At 36.9% G+C, this 18,311-nt stretch overlaps 1 protein-coding gene across 1 annotated transcript; it reads left to right on the plus strand.

The window, feature by feature from the left end:
* Positions 1 to 12,964: 12,964 nt before the first annotated feature.
* LOC116415767 lies at positions 12,965 to 15,479 on the plus strand. The gene is made up of 5 exons (XM_031920934.2): positions 12,965 to 13,092; positions 13,966 to 14,437; positions 14,501 to 14,655; positions 14,783 to 14,947; positions 15,231 to 15,479. The coding sequence occupies exons 2-3, from the start codon at positions 13,988 to 13,990 to the stop codon at positions 14,633 to 14,635; spliced, it is 585 nt and encodes a 194-aa protein (XP_031776794.1). The 5' UTR covers positions 12,965 to 13,092; positions 13,966 to 13,987; the 3' UTR covers positions 14,636 to 14,655; positions 14,783 to 14,947; positions 15,231 to 15,479.
* Positions 15,480 to 18,311: the final 2,832 nt, after the last annotated feature.

Consider the following 18,311-nt stretch of genomic DNA (forward strand, 5'->3'; position numbering starts at 1 on the left):
CAAATTATTGCAATGAAAAAAAGGCTGGTGGAGTAGATAATATTAGTGCAATAACTATCAAATCTTTATCGAAACATATATCAAAACCGTTAGAGTATATATTTAATCTATGCATACAGAAATCATGGCCTAATGCACTGAAAAAAGCAGATATTATACCTATATATAAATCGGGAGACAATAGTTGTATTAGCAACTATAGACCAATATCGCTAATTTCTAACATTGCCAAAATACTTGAAAAAATCATATACAATAGACTTTATAATTTTATCATGAAGCACAAAATAATATCTGATAGACAATTCGGCTTTCTAAGACAGAGAGTAACGAAGGATGCTCTCAATTGTCTATCAAATATTATATATAGAAATCTAGATAAAAGCAAACCGATTATAACTGCGTTCTTAGATCTGGCTAAAGCCTCGATACGGTAGATTAGATTAATTTTAGATTAATTGCTCTTTATTTTTGTACATTTTGTTGTACATATAACAAATATAGTGTATTATGATAAAGGAATAGATAAAATTTGTGTAAGGGTATATAGTATAAGGTGTGTGTGATGTTGAGAGATGACATGAGATGAAAGAGAATGTATGTATGTTTGTGCGATGTTTATGTGTTTTCCAAATTAAAGAAATAATTTTTAGCTGCTTGTTTGAAGTGTGATATGGATAGTGTGTCGCGAAGTTGAGATGGAAGGCTGTTCCAGAGGTAGGAGGCGCTGATGAAAAATGAATTCCTCAGCGTCTCCGTCTTGAAGGACGGGATATCCAGTGGAGTCATCTCGCCCCTGACAGGCCTGAGTGCGACGTGGAAGTCAAAATAGGCTAGTAGATAAGCTGGTATTGAGGTGTTGAAAATTTTTCTAAGAAAACAGGCCATGAAGTACTTCCTACGTCCGGCGGTGGTGAGCCATTGCAACTCACGCCTGTAAGGGGAGATGTGCTCGTCCCTCTTTACACCATAGATGTATCGGATTCCCGCATTGACAAGCCTCTGCAGTTTTAAGTCAAGCTCTTGAGTCAGGTCGCAGTAAACAAGTGAGCAGTAGTCGATGAGGGGAAATAGGAGTGCTTGCACCAAATGTTGGCGCAACCTGAGGCTAGTGCTCTTCCGAAAGAAATATAGCCGATACATTAAAGAGTGAGCACGTTTACAAGTTTGTGTAACGTGCTCTTTCCACGTAAGTTTTGAGTCAAGCACCAGCCCCAGGTTGCGCACAGATGATTCAAAGTTGACCTGGGCCCCCCCCTATATTTATATAGGTGTTAGCAGTAGAAGGTAGAGCATTGATATAGTAGGGTGAGCCCAGGACGATCGCCTTAGTCTTACTAACATTCAGCTTAAGTCTGTTTAGTGCTGCCCAGCCCATTATCCTCTCGGCGTTAGCACTCATCTTGTCAGAACAGGAATCGAGCTCCTCAAGGGGGCATTGACAGTAGATTTGCAGATCATCCGCGTAGACTAGATGGGATACATCTGAGTCAAGGCAGAGGCCAATGTCATTGATGTATAACGCGAACAATAAGGGGCCCAAGACTGACCCCTGTGGGACACCGGTGTTTAGTGGTAGGAATGTAGAGAGTTCGTTGTTGTCACCAATGACGGCCTGTTCTCTACCAGAAAGGTAAGATGCAAGCCAGCGGATAACCTGCTTGGAGAAGCCGAAGGAGGGTAGCTTTCTGAGTAGCCTGACGTGACACACTGTATCAAACGCCTTGCTAAAATCAAAAAGAAGCAGAAGGGTGACCTTCTTCCTGTCCATTCCAAGCCTGACATCATCAGTCAGCTTAATCAAGCCGGACTGCGTGCTGTGGCCAGTGCGAAAACCAGTTTGGAAACTATCAAGATAGAGTCTAGTTTCAAGGTATTCAGAGATTTGATTGTGCACCAGCCACTCCAGCGCCTTGGATAGAAAGCAAAGTAGGGAAATCGGTCGGTAGTCAGTTACAGCTGTAGGAGAGTTGATCTTGTTTAATGCTCTTACGAGCGATGATTTCCAGGCAGAGGGAAAGCATGCCTCACTCAAAGACAGGTTGAAAATTTGACAGATTAAAGGAGTGAGTATTGGTAGTGCTTTAGAGATTACAACCTGTGGGATGCCATCGCTTCCCCTGGCCTGGTATTGAAATGTGAAACTGCAGCTAACACGTCCGATTCTGTGATGGCCCTGAAGATAAAGTGTTCAGGGAGGTCTAGACTCTCGAGGGTCCGCAGATACTCCTCGACAGATGGAGCTTGAGGGTCATTTGAGATGGAACTGAAGTGTTCGTTGAGAGCATCTGGAGAGAACCGAGCAGGTGGAGAAGATTTAGAGGTGGTAATGCCAAGATTTTCAAGTTCTCTCCATATCTCTGCAACGTCGGTTAGAGTAGACAAGCGTGAATAATAGTAATTCAGCCTGGCTTCCTCGACCCGTTGATGAGCGTCATCCCTTGCGATTCTATAAAAGTATAGATCCCAAGGTAGACGACTTCTGCGAAAACGCCTGTAGAGCCTATTCCTTTCAGTTAAAAGGTCACGAAGAGCCGCGGTGAACCACGGGTGACGTTTACGTCCAGGTGTCACAGTCTTTAATGGGGCGAGATGATTTATGGCTTTTGTGATGTTTTCGTTGAGGATGGTGATGCATTCGTCAAGTGATGGTGTGGTGAAGGATGACCAGTCGCATGCGCTAAGGAAGTCCCTTAGCTTCTCAGCACAGATTCCTTTGTAGTTTCTGTAAGTGTAGGTATTAGGTACGTAGCGTGGAATCTGTACGTCGAGTGTGGCTGTAATAAGGTCATGTCCATTAATGAAAGGTGTGTCAGTCTTCCAGTATGAGAGCAGGCGATCCTGCTCATCGATTAAGCAAAGGTCAAGCCAGGTGTCAGAGTCTTGTCTATGATGAGTTGCACCATATGGCACAGAAATAAGGGAGTTCTCGTCGATGAAAGCCTTGATGAAATTGGCGTCTTCAGACGAGGAAAGTTGGTCAGCATTGAAATCACCCATGATGACCTTCGTGGAGTAGTTGTGCATGTGTGTTGTTAGTTGCTCAATAAAGTTAGATCCCTGGATAAAGGGAGAATGAGGAGGGCGATACACAACCCCCACGAAGATGGGCGATATTCCCTTAGCTGTGATTTCACAGAAAAGATACTCCGGCTTACCTGGTTTGCCCGACCATTCACCATCAGATGACGAGATGATACAAGCTGTCAGTGAGTGATGGATGTAGAGAGCCACACCTCCACCGTTCCTGTTTCTGTCCCGTCTGTAAAGAGTGTAATCGTCCAGTGAAGGGATGGACGATATCTTGTCGCTTAGCCAGGTCTCGGTCACAGCCACTACGTGGAAGGGGGAACGAGTGGACAAGAAGAACCTGATCATCTCAATGTGACCCGTAAGGGAGTTCGCATTGAGATGACAGACCCTGAGACCCCCAGACAGAGACGCTTTAGATGTAGATGTGGATGTGTTTGATGTTTTAGACGGTGGTTTTGGTGGAATGATGTGTAAGTGTTTTAATGTGTGGTGTCCGTGTTGGCTATTGGCGGTGTTCGGGCTAAAAAATCTTCCAGATCAGCCTCTGTAGTGATGATGGTGGCCCGTTCATTGTCTTCGCCAGAACGGATGAGGATCCTACCATCCCTCACAAAAGAGCGGCATCCTTTCCTCCTCTTTGCCTCCAGCCTTGCCCTGATTCGCAGCTTGTGAATATCTGGAGGAAGCAGCTCATTTATATTGATGAGTCCCTGATGGTTTGGACAGAGAGCTCTCGCTTCCTCCAGTAGCGCAGCATCCAGTTCACTAGTGTGAAGTTTGCGCTTCCTGGCTTTGGCCACTATGATGGAGCGGGCCAGTGCACTGGAAGAGAGGGTGACAGCAAGTGGTGCAAGTCTGATGTCACCCGGCGCACTGATGTTCGTTGTGTCCAGTCTCCCCATGATCCTGACGGACGCCACATCCCGCTTCAGGACCGTGGGATCCAGTGCAGCCAGGACCGAGTAGGCCAGGAGCTGCAGTGATGTCTCCTGGGTGTAGCCCAGGCCGGTGATCACCACCACGTTGTTGGAAGTACGCTCCTGCTTCCTCTTTAAATCGGCCAGCTCGCTGCGGATGGTATTGAGCTCCTCCGAGGCCGGCGCAATGCTGTTGTTCTGCTGCTCTACAGGGCTCCTTGACGACAGCTGTTGAATTTGTGCCTGCAGCTCAGAGATGGAGGACTCGGCTTTACTTAGCCGAGTGTTGAGCGCAGGCAAGTCGTCAAGGGCTTTGAGGCGTTTCTCAAGCGGGCCAAGTCGCTTCTCGATTTTTGAGACCCGTTCAGACACGGTGTTTTGCGCCTGAAGGGCCTCATTTTGGACCCGCTTGATATCATCCAGTGCCGCAATGATGTCCTTGAGGGACGCCTCGATTGACGCCTGTGTCCTCGCCGGCGACTGCGCTCTGGAGCCGGCAAGAGATGGAGGCGCAGACCTATTCTTCTTGGGCACACCTGTTAAAGGAGTGCCCTTGGTGGATGTGCTTGCCGTTGCCGCTGTCGCTGCCGCTGCCCTTGCCCTCGTCTGCGTGGTCTTGGGCGTGCCGACGTCTGTATATTCTGCTGCACAGGCAGCACAGACGAGTGTGGCATCATTCCCCACCATTATGGACCGAAATGAGACACATATGGTGTGGAAATGGTCATTGCACAACTCGCATGTCTTCATTCTTCCCCTGGCTGCTTTGTTGCATTGAGCAAACATAACAGGTGTTTCGGCACTTTTTCCACCAATTCCGCTCATTCTGGACGAGGTTATGTCACTGTCGATAACTTACTGAGTCGATAAAGTAGAGTATGTTGGAGGATAATAGCTGGTGGTAAGTTATCGACTGTTTTTGATGGTAGCGACGCTGACGGAGGAAAGAGAGACGCCGTGCAGCGAGGAGAAAAGCCGTGCGTGTTTGCAGGTTATGTTTCAGCGACAGATGTTGTAGCAGGAAAAAAAGCAGAGTAGTAGATTGCAGCCTCCAGTGAATAATATGTCACAATGAAGGTTGCAGAATAGCGCATGCAACAGACTACAAAAGAATAGGCCCGAAGGCAACGTGCGGCAGTAAGAGTGCAGAGAAAAATGAGTAAAGCAAAGCAGGATTATATGTACTCACGTGAAGTTGGCAGAGAGTAGATCACAGTATACTGCTGGACAAATTAGAAAGATACGATGTAAGAGAAGAAGCATTAAAATTACTCAGCAGCTATCTATCTGATAGGAAACAATGTGTAAAGATAAGTAACGGCAAGAGTGAGTACAAAAAAATCATGATAGGGGTTCCACAAGGAAAAATACTTGGCCCTCTATTTTTCATATTATACGTGAATGACCTACTGATAGATATGCAAAATGAAACAATATTATCTTACGCTGATGACACAGTTATCATCTCATGTGATAACTCGTGGACAGCTGCGCAAGAAAAATTAAATGAATATCTTCGTAAGGTGGCAATATGGCTAAACCTAAATAAATTATCGCTCAATGTAAATAAAACCGTATATATTGTATATGGCAATTACTGTGATAGTGTGCCTAGCACCTTAAACATCAGAATTGGTGATAATGTAATAAATAGAGTAGACATTTGTAAATATTTAGGTTTAATAATAGACTATAACATGAAGTGGGATAAACACATAAATTATATTATAAAAACAACAAGATATTTAATCTATATTTTTGCGAAGCTAAAGAAATTTATGGATAGTAAAACGCTAATTTTACTATGTTATGCCTTCTTTCTAAGTATTACAAACTATGGCATCATTGCATGGGGTGGGGCTTATAACAATTACTTAAATTGAATTCAAGGAATACAAAAGAAACTACTTCGAATTATAAATAAAAACTGTGATATAGCAGAGAACCAACCTCTAAGTATAAGGCAAATGTTCGAACTAGAGTGTATAGTATACCATTATAATGAATTAAGAGACAGATACATAAGAAGTACAAACAAGACACGAAACAAGAATCTACCATTGCCTAAAATTGATAAAACAGTAAGCAAGAAAAGCAGTTATTTCGTGGCTGTGAGTGTATTTAACACGCTACCGAATGATCTCAAAGACTTAGCAATAAGCAAAATCTCTATGAAAAGAAAATTAAAGAGGTTTATAGGAAAGAATTAACTTTTGGATGTTATATTTTTTTTAATATTTTAATATTGTTAACTTGCTATAAAAAGGAAAAAGGGCATGATAGCATTAAATGAGTTATCTTGGCTCTATATGGTAGTTTTAAGTATATTAGTATTAGTGATTATGCCATCCCGATGTACAGGCAACTGTGTTTGTCTCTATAGGATGCCTTTTAAAGGGCATATGTATATGGTGTTGAAATAAATAAATAAATACGTCTCGGCAAACGATATTTACAACTTCTACATAGCTTCCTTCGAGAATCCAAAATTTCTCGCTGTTGACTTTACCTTTGACTCCGCAGCAGACAGGTACAACAGCGAGAACGAATTAAATCGCATGTTGGATGATGCCAGAAAATTGAGCTTCAGAAGTATTTTGTTCAACGCAAATAGAATCACTATAGAAACTCCTTTTGTTAACAAATTGTTGAACATTTGCGTAAATCGTCGGCTTGATCCAGACAGACGCCTTTGGCTACGCCAAGTCGATCTATCAGCGGTCGCAGCTTCAGAACAAACGATTAGAACACTGTCTGAATCATGCACGATTATCAACCTAACTTTAGGAAGCACCCCAGGCGGTTGCGATAGATCCTTAGACATAAATAAGTTAAATACTTTGACACTAGTTAACAACGCGCAATTATCGTTAAAATTCTTGACCAAAGACTGTTTCTCGTTGATTAGTTCGCTAAAAATCATTGGTTGCAATGAAGTACCAATGGACAAGCTGTTCAACTTCGTTACCATTAACACTAACTTAAAAACGCTAGTATTTAAGGACAGTCAGAGCAGATACAAAAACTCAGTTGACCTGCTCATAGCAGTATTTTCTAGTAGGAATTGTATAGAGGAATTCCAATTCAATTATTCAAGCACAAGATAATTCCGCACTCAACTGATTCCCTACATGGTTCTGAATCAAACTACCTCACTAAGAGCTTTAAACCTAGAAAATAATGAATCAGGCTATCGAAACTACGTTAGCCAACCTAGTCAATAAAAGCAAACTTGATGTATTAGTCAATAACACACGAGGTAAAAAGAGAACCCGTGCAATCAATCTAGCTTCATTAAGAGACGTAACCTTTAGTTGTGATAAATTAAGTCTAAAATTCATTAACAGTAACTTCGTCGCTTTAGCATCAACGCAAAGAGCTTTGGAATCAGATGGAGTTATTGTACAACGCTCAGAAAACTCAATTATTATTTATAAGCGCTAAGCGATGCTAATGTACTATCAAGAAATCTCTGTATTCATAAAATGTAAATTACTCTCTAGCCGCTGACAGAATCAAAAAAAAATAAAGCTACTCATTTTTTCTTCCTTTACGGGGGGAGTACTGTAGGTGCCCCACTGATAGATGGCGGTACGTCCGACCGCGGAGATAGAGAGAGCAGCGCTAGCTGCGAGCGAGCGCTGACGTCGCCATCAGTTCCGTTCTGACCAGAGCACACGCCAGACGGACTAGAGAGAGAGACCGAAATAAAGTGCCTTGTCCAGGAGAAGAGCCTTGTTCTTCTCCGACCAAAATTTCAAGTTATTTTAAAATAAAATACGTATGATTCGTCTTTCAGTTTGAAGCTATTAATCGCTTACTTATACAATGAAGAACATAATCATACAATCATTTCCTATGCTATTTAACTAATAATAATAATAAAATTTTCATTTGGAAATGTGCGTTATTTTTTATTCTCCTTTCCTTTTTTGAGACAGTGGTAGACCTTTTTTTCAATCAGAAACTAATTTATTATAATATATTCTCTTACAAAATTTTATAATTTTATTTGAAAAAATAATTTTACAATTTATTACCATACAATTCAAATTTAAACATTTTTATAGATTAAATTTTGAGCAGGTGTGTTCCTTCGTTTCAACTGCAGTCTGCTACAGTGGATTGGCAGTACTGCCCAAAACGTTATGTTCTACGTAACCCTAACGTATACGCTCAATTCTGGACGCAGCCTTATACTATAACGTATACCTATACTATAACGTATACCTATGCATTATACCCTAGCCTTTTCACGTCGATGCCATACCTTTTGATAGGAAAAGTAGACACACGTTGACAGCGACTTTAAATAGGACGCTTAAAATGTGTTCACGCCGTATGAATGTACGCGCGCTTCAAGAAAACTGGAGATCCCCCGCAAGCTATTTCGAGCAACTCACCCCCTCTCTCGAGGTGAGAGAGCGCTTAGAAGCGCGAGCGCGGGCGTTTCGGCAGCTTGTTCCGGCGCTACTTGTGGAGATAACAGCTTCTGACTCTCCTCGCTACGGAAGCCCGGTAGTGACATCGACATATACATGCATACGCTGTATGCATGCTTTCCTAAATTCATCACATTGTGTGTGTATAGACCTTACGGGGTCGGGTAAGATTAGGCTTGGACTCCTTTTCCAATATGGCTATACCATTGTCTTTTTGTTGTAACAACATTTTGGAGTAAGTCTTATTGTTGTAAAAATAGTATTAAAGTACGTTTTTAACTTCGCTATAATTATGCCTCTTAAAAACACTGAGTTTTGTTATACGTAATCGAGTGACTTCTTAATTATTATGTAATCTGATGATTGATATCTTAATACCTACTGCTATAGTTTTTATTTTTCTATATGTGGTTTTTTTCAGATGATGAATGAAAGAGGTAACTTTAAATAAATCAAATATTATGTTTTACGTAACCTTAATATATCAATTACGTTTTTATATAAGAAGAATAGATTTTCACTGTTACTCTCCTGTAGTCCATGGTTAGAGTGCTACTTTTTGGATCAGCAGATTTAACTGTAAGTGTACTTTTATTTGGATCACATTCACCAATATTCACTAAACTATTTGCATTAGATGTCGTTTTACCAGAATTAGCTGTTTTTACTAGAATTATTCATACATTGTGGAAAAGTATAGAAGTAAATTTTAACGTTTATTGAAGATAATAGCATAGAACTTTTTTGGTTCAAAGGATTCTTTTTTTTGAGATAATTGTATATATTCAACGTATTGTATGAATTATTATTTAGTATTACTGAATTATAGTTACTGATTATTATAATTTACTTAATTTATTTGCTCGTACATAAAATGATGCGCCAGTAGCTGTAATTCTTGATAATAAATTAGTTGTATTTATAGGTTTTATATGATGGAGCAGAGAAATAGACAGATTGTGAATTATTTTAATAAAGGATATACATATCAAGAAATTGTTAATCTATTGTCAAAAAGGGATAGTATATCTATAAGTGTCCGACATTTAATCAGAATTTTACAATCCCTCGGTTTAAGAAGGAAATATATTGAAGAAAGTTGCTTAGAAGATCTGTGTAGTATGATAGTGGAAGAATTAAATTCTAGTGGTTGTTGTTTAGGTTACAAAACCTTATGGCGGCGTTTGCAGCAAGTTTATGGCTTGGCCGTAAAGCGAAACACCGTATTAGAAATTTTGCACATCTTGAATCCTGAAGGTATAGCTGATCGATTACGCCACAGATTAAAACGACGTACTTATAGTGTACCTGGCCCTAATTTTTTATGGCATATAGATGGTTACGACAAGTTGAAGCCCTTCGGATTTGCCATCCATGGTGGAATTGATGGTTATTCTAGAAAAATTTTATGGCTAGAGGTAGCTAGTAGTAACAATAAACCAGAAATTATTGCTTACTATTATTTGAAAACTCTAGAAAGATTAAATCTTATCCCAACTCTCATTCGATCTGATCATGGGACTGAGAATTGTGTGGTTGAAGCTCTGCAACAAAGTCTACGGTTCAATCATGAGGATAGATTATCTGGACTTAATAGTTTTATTAAGGAAGAAGCACTTCAAACCAACGAATCGAAGCTTACTGGTCACAAATGAGACGTCAAGGTGTACACTTTTGGATAAATCTATTCAAGGATTTAAGAGACAGTAACTTATTTAATGATTCTAATCCAATATATGTTGAAATGTTAAGATATTGTTTTGGTCCTCTTTTGAAGTATGATTTGGAAATCATTAAAAACGAATGGAATTCTCATAGAATACGTAAACAAAAATCTTGTGATTTAGTTCCAGGAAAACCAAATTGCTTATTTTATACTCCAGAACAATATAGTGCTAAAGATTATAAAAAAATAGTTGACCAGTGTGATATACATATATGTTTGAAACGATTCAGCACTAAACCATTTCTCTTTAATCATTTAACTGAAGAGTTAATACAACTTTTGAAGCCTAATCTGATCTTACCAACAACTATAGAAGAAACGTTAAATCTGTTTGTGGAGCTTACAGTTCTTGTTGAGGAATACCAACAGAATAATTAATTGCCTGTACAGAAGTTCACAAGGTAAAATATAATTCCTGAATAACGATTACTTGGTGAAAATAAAATGTCAGTAACAATTTTTAATTTGTAGATTCTGCAAAGTTATGATGAGAATGGACTATGGCTTCGGTAAACCAGACTATTAACTCACTTCTACACGTCCATCCTCGCCCCTCCCTCTTGCCTCTGTACAAACAATGAACGATCTTATCTCTTTTTCGAGGGGTCTTTCTCTCTCGTACAGTGCGGCGAGAGCATCTTGGGAATACGAATCGCGACCCTCAACAATTTTTTGCAGACTGAAGTGTGGGGTGCTTCATTTTTCAGTAATATTGACGCTCCAGATGGCTGTTTCGACGCTATAATGCAAGCGACTGTATGTCGCGATGAGATTGATTGGCATAAAAAGGCGCTTAGCTTCTTCTATTTTCAACGGATGCAAGCTTCCATTATGTGGGTGACAGCAAGCTTTGGCGGTATTGTCAAGCCAAATAATGGTTTATGTCACATGGACGAGGGCGGATTGTACACTCACTCAACTCTTCAAGATTAGCCGAGCATTTTGCAAATAAACCTCAAAGTTTGTATTAAAAGAAATAAGTAATGTTGTACTCAATATAGATTTACTTGTACACAATTTTAATTTGATTTTGTTATTAGGTAAAAGAGAATTCAGTGAACATTCTTTGGGCCGTCACAGAAGAACAAATAAGGATTTATTCAAATTTAACAAAGCACATTCGAGGCTCATACGCAGCTAAGCTCAGTAATGATTCCAGTAATATTGTCGACTTGGTTTGTGAACAGTACAATGCTATTTCGAGTTCTCTAAAGATGAAAGGTGCAGCAAGCAACTACATTGATTTGAAATATTATTCCAATTACCTGAATGGTCCAATAAGTTTTCACTGAAGGCTGTCTGAGCGCCTCCGCGCCACGAGCCTATGCCTTCGCCAGCGGCGCTAAGTCCGAGAACAACAATACAAAATAAACACAGAAGATGTAGCAGTAAAGACAATTCTGGTTAGTAAAATGTAGCAACATAATTCTACTTTGAACTCTCGTTACTCTGATTGAACTATATTGCGCTCGAGTATGGGTGCGTGTTTTTTTCGATTTCGAGTATTATATAATTATATTATTCGAGAAATTATGTTTAATAGGGGATGAGTGTGAGTACGTCAGTAGCGTCATCCCTTGACGCTCTAGCCTCGAGGCTCAACGGTCTAGCTGTAAAACTCGGGGACTTTGAAGATTGCCACTCGCTTCTTCAACCGTTGTCGCGCCCGATAACAAGGTACATCGTATCTCCATATTTTTTATCTATCGCAACAATTTTTAATTTGAGGAGCTACTGGTAATAATAATAAAACTGTTATAGGTTGCCGAGAAGTTCACCAAGTCAAGAGTTAGCATTTTAAATGCAGTTATAATACCTCACAAAAGTTATCTACAAAGTTCTTTGCATAAAATCCCGCAGAGCTCTCTGCAGTCATCTCTGTAACGATCCCTATGTAGTGCTTGAAAATTCTTAAAATCTTTAAAATTTACATAATTAGTGCCTGTATAGGAATCCATTAGTTAGTGTTATCATCCCGATGATACAATCTTTACAGCAATAATAATATTAATTTTTTAGATCTTAAGAATTCTCAAGAACTGAAAAAATTAGTAATTAAATCTTGTTTTCCGAGATCGCTGTACAGCACCTCAGACAGCTCTGCAGCATTGTATGTGAGAACTTTGTAGATTTTGTTATAACATTTTTATAGAAATGTTTATTTGTTACGATACTAGTGACTTTTTATTTACTAACTAAAATCGCACATATTTCTGGCAACGTATCGACATCCCTCTAGGCTCACTTATTTCGTAGGCGTTTTATCGCGCATGACAAAACAATTGTATGCTTATGCTTAGCAATCTACTTTATAAGTATATACTTCATTAGTAATACTTTTTATCACGGTTTAATTAAATCTTTTTTCAACTCAGCCTTATGAGTTTGTTATTTTTCTATAAACGCTTATTTATAATTAATCTACGATAAATTTTTCTTGAATATTTTAATTGAGGATGTGCCAAGCAACGACATAGATGAGAGTACAAATTATTTACTAAGTAACAAACATCTCAAAATCTAATATCGAGTAAAAATGTATGTCGTAATTCGGCACAACTCTTACAGCACGTGTCATTGGTCAATCACAGTCACAAATTAAAACGGTAATGCAATACAAGAATGTATACGGAAAAAAGTGCTAATAAAACAATGAAACGCTTTATACTTAATAAGTACAAGTATAATACTTAGTCAAAAAAATCAAATGAAACCAATTATGTTAACGCATCAAAAGTAAAAGATAAAAGAGGTATTAGGTATACAAACCAATGGATATATGAGTGCCTTCTATTAAAAATTAAGAGTCGTAAAACGTACAATCATTTACGCAATCATAATATATTAGCGTTGCCATCTTTACAAACATTAAATCGCTACATGAGAGTAATAAAAAGTTCTTATGGTTTCGATGCAAAAACTTTGGATGTTTTGAAGACAAAAGTCGAGTCCATGGATCAATCAGATGTACATGGTAAGTTATATGCGTGAAGATGTAATGAAACCTCTATGCTTAGGCTCTAACAGAGTAACAATTTCAATGTCTTTACGATCGTTATCGGCGGCTATAATTATTTGCTGCTTTTTATGTATTTAAAGTCGCTAATTCGAAATACTTCATGATGAAATTAACGTGCGCCCTACTACTCTTTATCACGAACGAATACAAATTCAAGGAAAGTTTACGAGGAAGCTTGGCTATAATTATTTAATATTACTTTTTCATATATTGTGTTTGACTCTGTCGATCTTCCTGATTAGGCAGTATTACTTGAGCCGATAAATACAGCCGACCCAGGGATGTACGATCATACGAGTCTTATATATCGTTCTACCCCTACTTACGGAAAATATTTATCGTCATATTAATCGGAAATGACAGAAAAATGTTCATTCAGTTATTTGGCGGGCCTGAAGGTTTTGTGTCCCCTATAATATGTTTGTAATTTGAGCGAACGATATTGGTCCCCGAGTGAGTGGTGTCAAGTTAAAGGCCCAAAATCCGAACAAAAATTTATAATCAAAGGCAGAAGTTAAATTTTACGTACGCAAAACGTTAACCGTTGTCAGGCTTTTACTTATACTATGACGAAGAAAACGGTTTATTCTTTATTGTGTATTTTACTGCTTAACGCGACGATTGTTATGAAAAAATTCCTTCCGTTCATTTATCATAGACATGCATAATTATATCTATATATGTATGTATATACACACACGCGCGCATATTAATATCTTTACAAAAAGATAAAACATCGTTCTCTTGTATAAGAGATATTTTCCCTTTATAATTTTACCTTTATAAGATATATTTCAAAATATTTCAACTGATTTTATATATCAATAGGTGCGTTTTACTAGTCGATGAAATGAAGCTGTCGAAAAGCGTTTCTTTTAATCGGCAAAATTTACAAATGGAGGGTTTCACTGATCTTGGCATATACACACCTGAACATCAGAAGGGACAAAAAGGTGACCACGCGCTTGTAATCATGTTCCAACCCTTCAAAGGGAAATGGGTGCAAGCACTAGGTTGCTTTCTCAGTAAAGGTAGTGCGAACGGCACAGTTTTACATCATATAATGATGGAGGCCATCATCTTAGCTGAGAAAGCCGGCTTAAAAGTCGATGCAATTGCCAATGATGGTGCGTCGTGGAACCGTACGATGTGGGATTTGTTTGGTTTTACGGAAGATTGCGTCAGTATAGAGCACATCGTTGATCCAGAACGCAGATTATGGTTTTTTTCGGACTTTCCACATCTAATAAAGTGTCTGCGCAATTTCTTTTCGAAGCAAGAAAAACATGCTAACGTTTGGGTAAATATATATGAGTGAGTAAATAAAGAATGCTATTGAACCATCTGATTTACTTTCTTTTAGACACCCGATGGACATGTTTCCTTAAAACATTGGTACGCTCTCCTAGCTATTGAAAATCCCAAAGCATATAATTTAAAAGTAAATTATCACTTAAGGGAAGAGCATATTATAATCCGCAATACTACCAAAAAATGAATGTTGCTCTAGCGTTTCAGGTAAAGCAAAACATTTTATAACATTTTAATTTGATGGGCAATTTAAAAAGAATTTATAATTATGCTACGCTACTTACAATTCGATTATAATAATAAGTTTTCACAACTATTTTATGTACCCGCACAGTTCTTTGGAGTTGCTGATAGTATGCAAATCTTTCAAGATAAACATCCGGATCTTACAGATTGTGAGGGATCTATTAAGTTTTGTAGAAGGATTAAGTCACTTATTACCGCCATGAATAGCAGAACGCCTTTAAATAGCTTAAAGCCAGGCAACGAAATGTGGCAGGTGATTATTATTATTTTTACGTCTTTTATGTCATTTCACTATCAACGCTGCAAGCAATGAATAGTTGAGTTGCAATTTAGTCATATATATAACTCGTTAGCTTTTAAGCGGTGTCATATCCGAGTTTCCGAAATATTTATTTATTAATAAATCCTTTTTCAAAATCATATAATATATCGAAGTACATTTCCAAAATAATAAATACGTAATATTTATATTACTATCAAATATATTATGCAATATTGATTGTAATCTACTAACCTATTAATTTATATTTTTTCAGAGTATTGAATCCTTTTTGGTATATCTAAAAGAATGGGAAGTGCAAGTAAAATATCGAAATTTTGTTCATGTACATAAATCATGACGACAATATCTGTATGCATATATTAATATATAAGCCATAAATTACTTAAAGAATTATTATGGTTCTTCATCATATATTGAGATGTATTATATCAAACCATCATATTATAAAGTAGCCTTAATGTAGAATGTTTTAATTATAATAAGTACACGATGTAATAGATGAAACAAATTTGATATATATTAATGAAGTTGAAAAAAATATATATATATATTTATATCGTTTAAAAATAACGTAACAGTCAAATAAAAATCATTTACTCCAATTCAATTCGAAAAATAATGCATTCTATGTCTACTCATCTTAAGTGATTTATGCACTTCTAAATAGTTGATAAAATTTGCCTTCTTGATACCTATACATATCTAAATCTTTGATTTCAATAATAAAAAAATTAACAGTTATATAATAATTATTGTTTAAAGAAAAAAAAATGAGTTAAAAAAATTATTCTTTGTGCGGATTCGAACATGGAAATCTTTAAAAATAATGAGATCGTTTAAGAGTACGATTAGCTGCCAACAGGCGGCTCTGCTACTCGCTAGGTCTCGGCCGTTTCATCGAACGGACCTGGCGATCTCCGTCGGAGAAAGCTTGCCATTTTGAAAGCATGGAGTTTGGTCTCCTTCTCTCTTACTCCCTGCACATATCACAATGCATCTCAGTAGAGTAGTTCGCTGATTTATTTAATATACTAGACTTGGCGCACTGCGCTGCGCGCACTGTAGTAGACTGTAGTATTATTCATTAGCTTATTAAATGAAATATAAATGCTTGATTGATATTTTTAATATTTGTTTTCTATCACGGAAATATATCAAACTTTACAATACATGATTCATTTCGCGCTCATATAAATTTCAAAATTGCCGCGGTTTCGTCGCCAACTTCATTTAAAATTTTAAGGTTAATTATGTCTCAACTCAGTTCGTGTCAACGTTCACATCATGTTTCTTTTTGTAACAATAGTAATATTTACAATATAGAATATTATAAATACACAAATTATAATTTGATATGTATTATAGTATTATATTACATTTTTAATATTAGAATCAATTTTAGAAATTTGTTAGAAAACAAATCAAAAAATTCTAACGATACTTTTGACGCATGCGTACTACATGAGCCAATCATATTGACGCATTCTTGGCTTCATTTCATCCGATCATGACTTTTTTATATAGGGAATTACAAATATAGACTAATAATACTATAGACCTAACCTACTAATAACAACTATAGACCAATATCGCTAATTTCTAACATTGCCAAAATACTTGAAAAAATCATATACAATAGACTTTATAATTTTATCATGAAGCACAAAATAATATCTGATAGACAATTCGGCTTTCTAAGACAGAGAGGAATGAAGGATGCTCTCAATTGTCTATCAAATATTATATATAGAAACCTAGATAAAAGCAAACCGATTATAACTGCGTTCTTAGATCTGGCTAAAGCCTTCGATACGGTAGATCACAGTATACTGCTGGACAAATTAGAAAGATACGGTGTAAGAGGAGATGTATTAAAATTACTCAGCAGCTATCTATCTGATAGGAAACAATGTGTAAAGATAAGTAACGGCAAGAGTGAGTACAAAAAAATCAGGATAGGGGTTCCACAAGGAACAATGCTTGGCCCTCTATTTTTCATATTATACGTGAATGACCTACTGATAGATATGCAAAATGAAACAATATTATCTTACGCTGATGACACAGTTATCATCTCATGTGATAACTCGTGGACAGCTGCGCAAGAAAAATTAAATGAATATCTTCGTAAGGTGGCAATATGGCTAAACCTAAATAAATTATCGCTCAATGTAAATAAAACCGTATATATTGCATATGGCAATTACTGTGATAGTGTGCCTAGCACCTTAAACATCAGAATTGGTGATAATGTAATAAATAGTGTAGACAGTTGTAAATATTTAGGTTTAATAATAGACTATAACATGAAGTGGGATAAACACATAAATTATATTATAAAAACAACAAGATATTTAATCTTTATTTTTTCGAAGCTAAAGAAATTTATGGATAGTAAAACGCTAATGTTACTATATTATACCTTCTTTCTAAGTATTACAAACTATGGCATCATTGCATGGGGTGGGGCTTATAACAATTACTTAAATTGAATTCAAGGAATACAAAAGAAAATATTTCGAATTATAAATAAAAACTGTTATATAGCAGAGAACCAACTCTAAGTATAAGGCAAATGTTCGAACTAGAGTGTATAGTATACCATTATAATGAATTAAGAGACAGATACATAAGAAGTACAAACAAGACACGAAACAAGAATCTACCATTGCCTAAAATTGATAAAACAGTAAGCAAGAAAAGCAGTTATTTCGTGGCTGTGAGTGTATTTAACACGCTACCGAATGATCTCAAAGACTTAGCAATAAGTAAAATCTCTATGAAAAGAAAATTAAAGAGGTTTATAGAAAAGAATTAACTTTTGGATGTTATATATTTTTTTAATATTTTAATATTGTTAACTTGCTATGAAAAGGAAAAGGGCATGATAGCGTTAAATGCGTTATCTTGCTCTATATGGTAGTTTTAAGTATATTATAGTATTAGTGATTATGCCATCCCTATGTACAGGCAACTGTGTTTGCCTCTATAGGGTGCCTTTTAAAGGGCAAATGTATATGGTGTTGAAATAAAAAAAAAAAAAATAAGAAATAGGTTTTATTCAAAATAAAATCATTGTTACCAAATGAATATATTATAATCGTACTTTTATTTCAATTACATAAATATTTTAATAACCATTCTAAATATTTCAAATACTTATGTTAATAATAAATAATAACACCAAAATTTCGCATTAAGAAAGAAATAAAATCAATAAAAAATTAGTAAATGAAAATTTAAGTAATATTGATGATCAATTACAAACTCTTATGCGATACACTTACTAGGTATCGTGGTAGGCCCGTTTTATTTTATTCACGATGCAGTAACT

Source organism: Nasonia vitripennis, chromosome 1, assembly GCF_009193385.2.
Source record: "Nasonia vitripennis strain AsymCx chromosome 1, Nvit_psr_1.1, whole genome shotgun sequence".
Classification (NCBI taxonomy): Eukaryota; Metazoa; Arthropoda; class Insecta; order Hymenoptera; family Pteromalidae; genus Nasonia; species Nasonia vitripennis.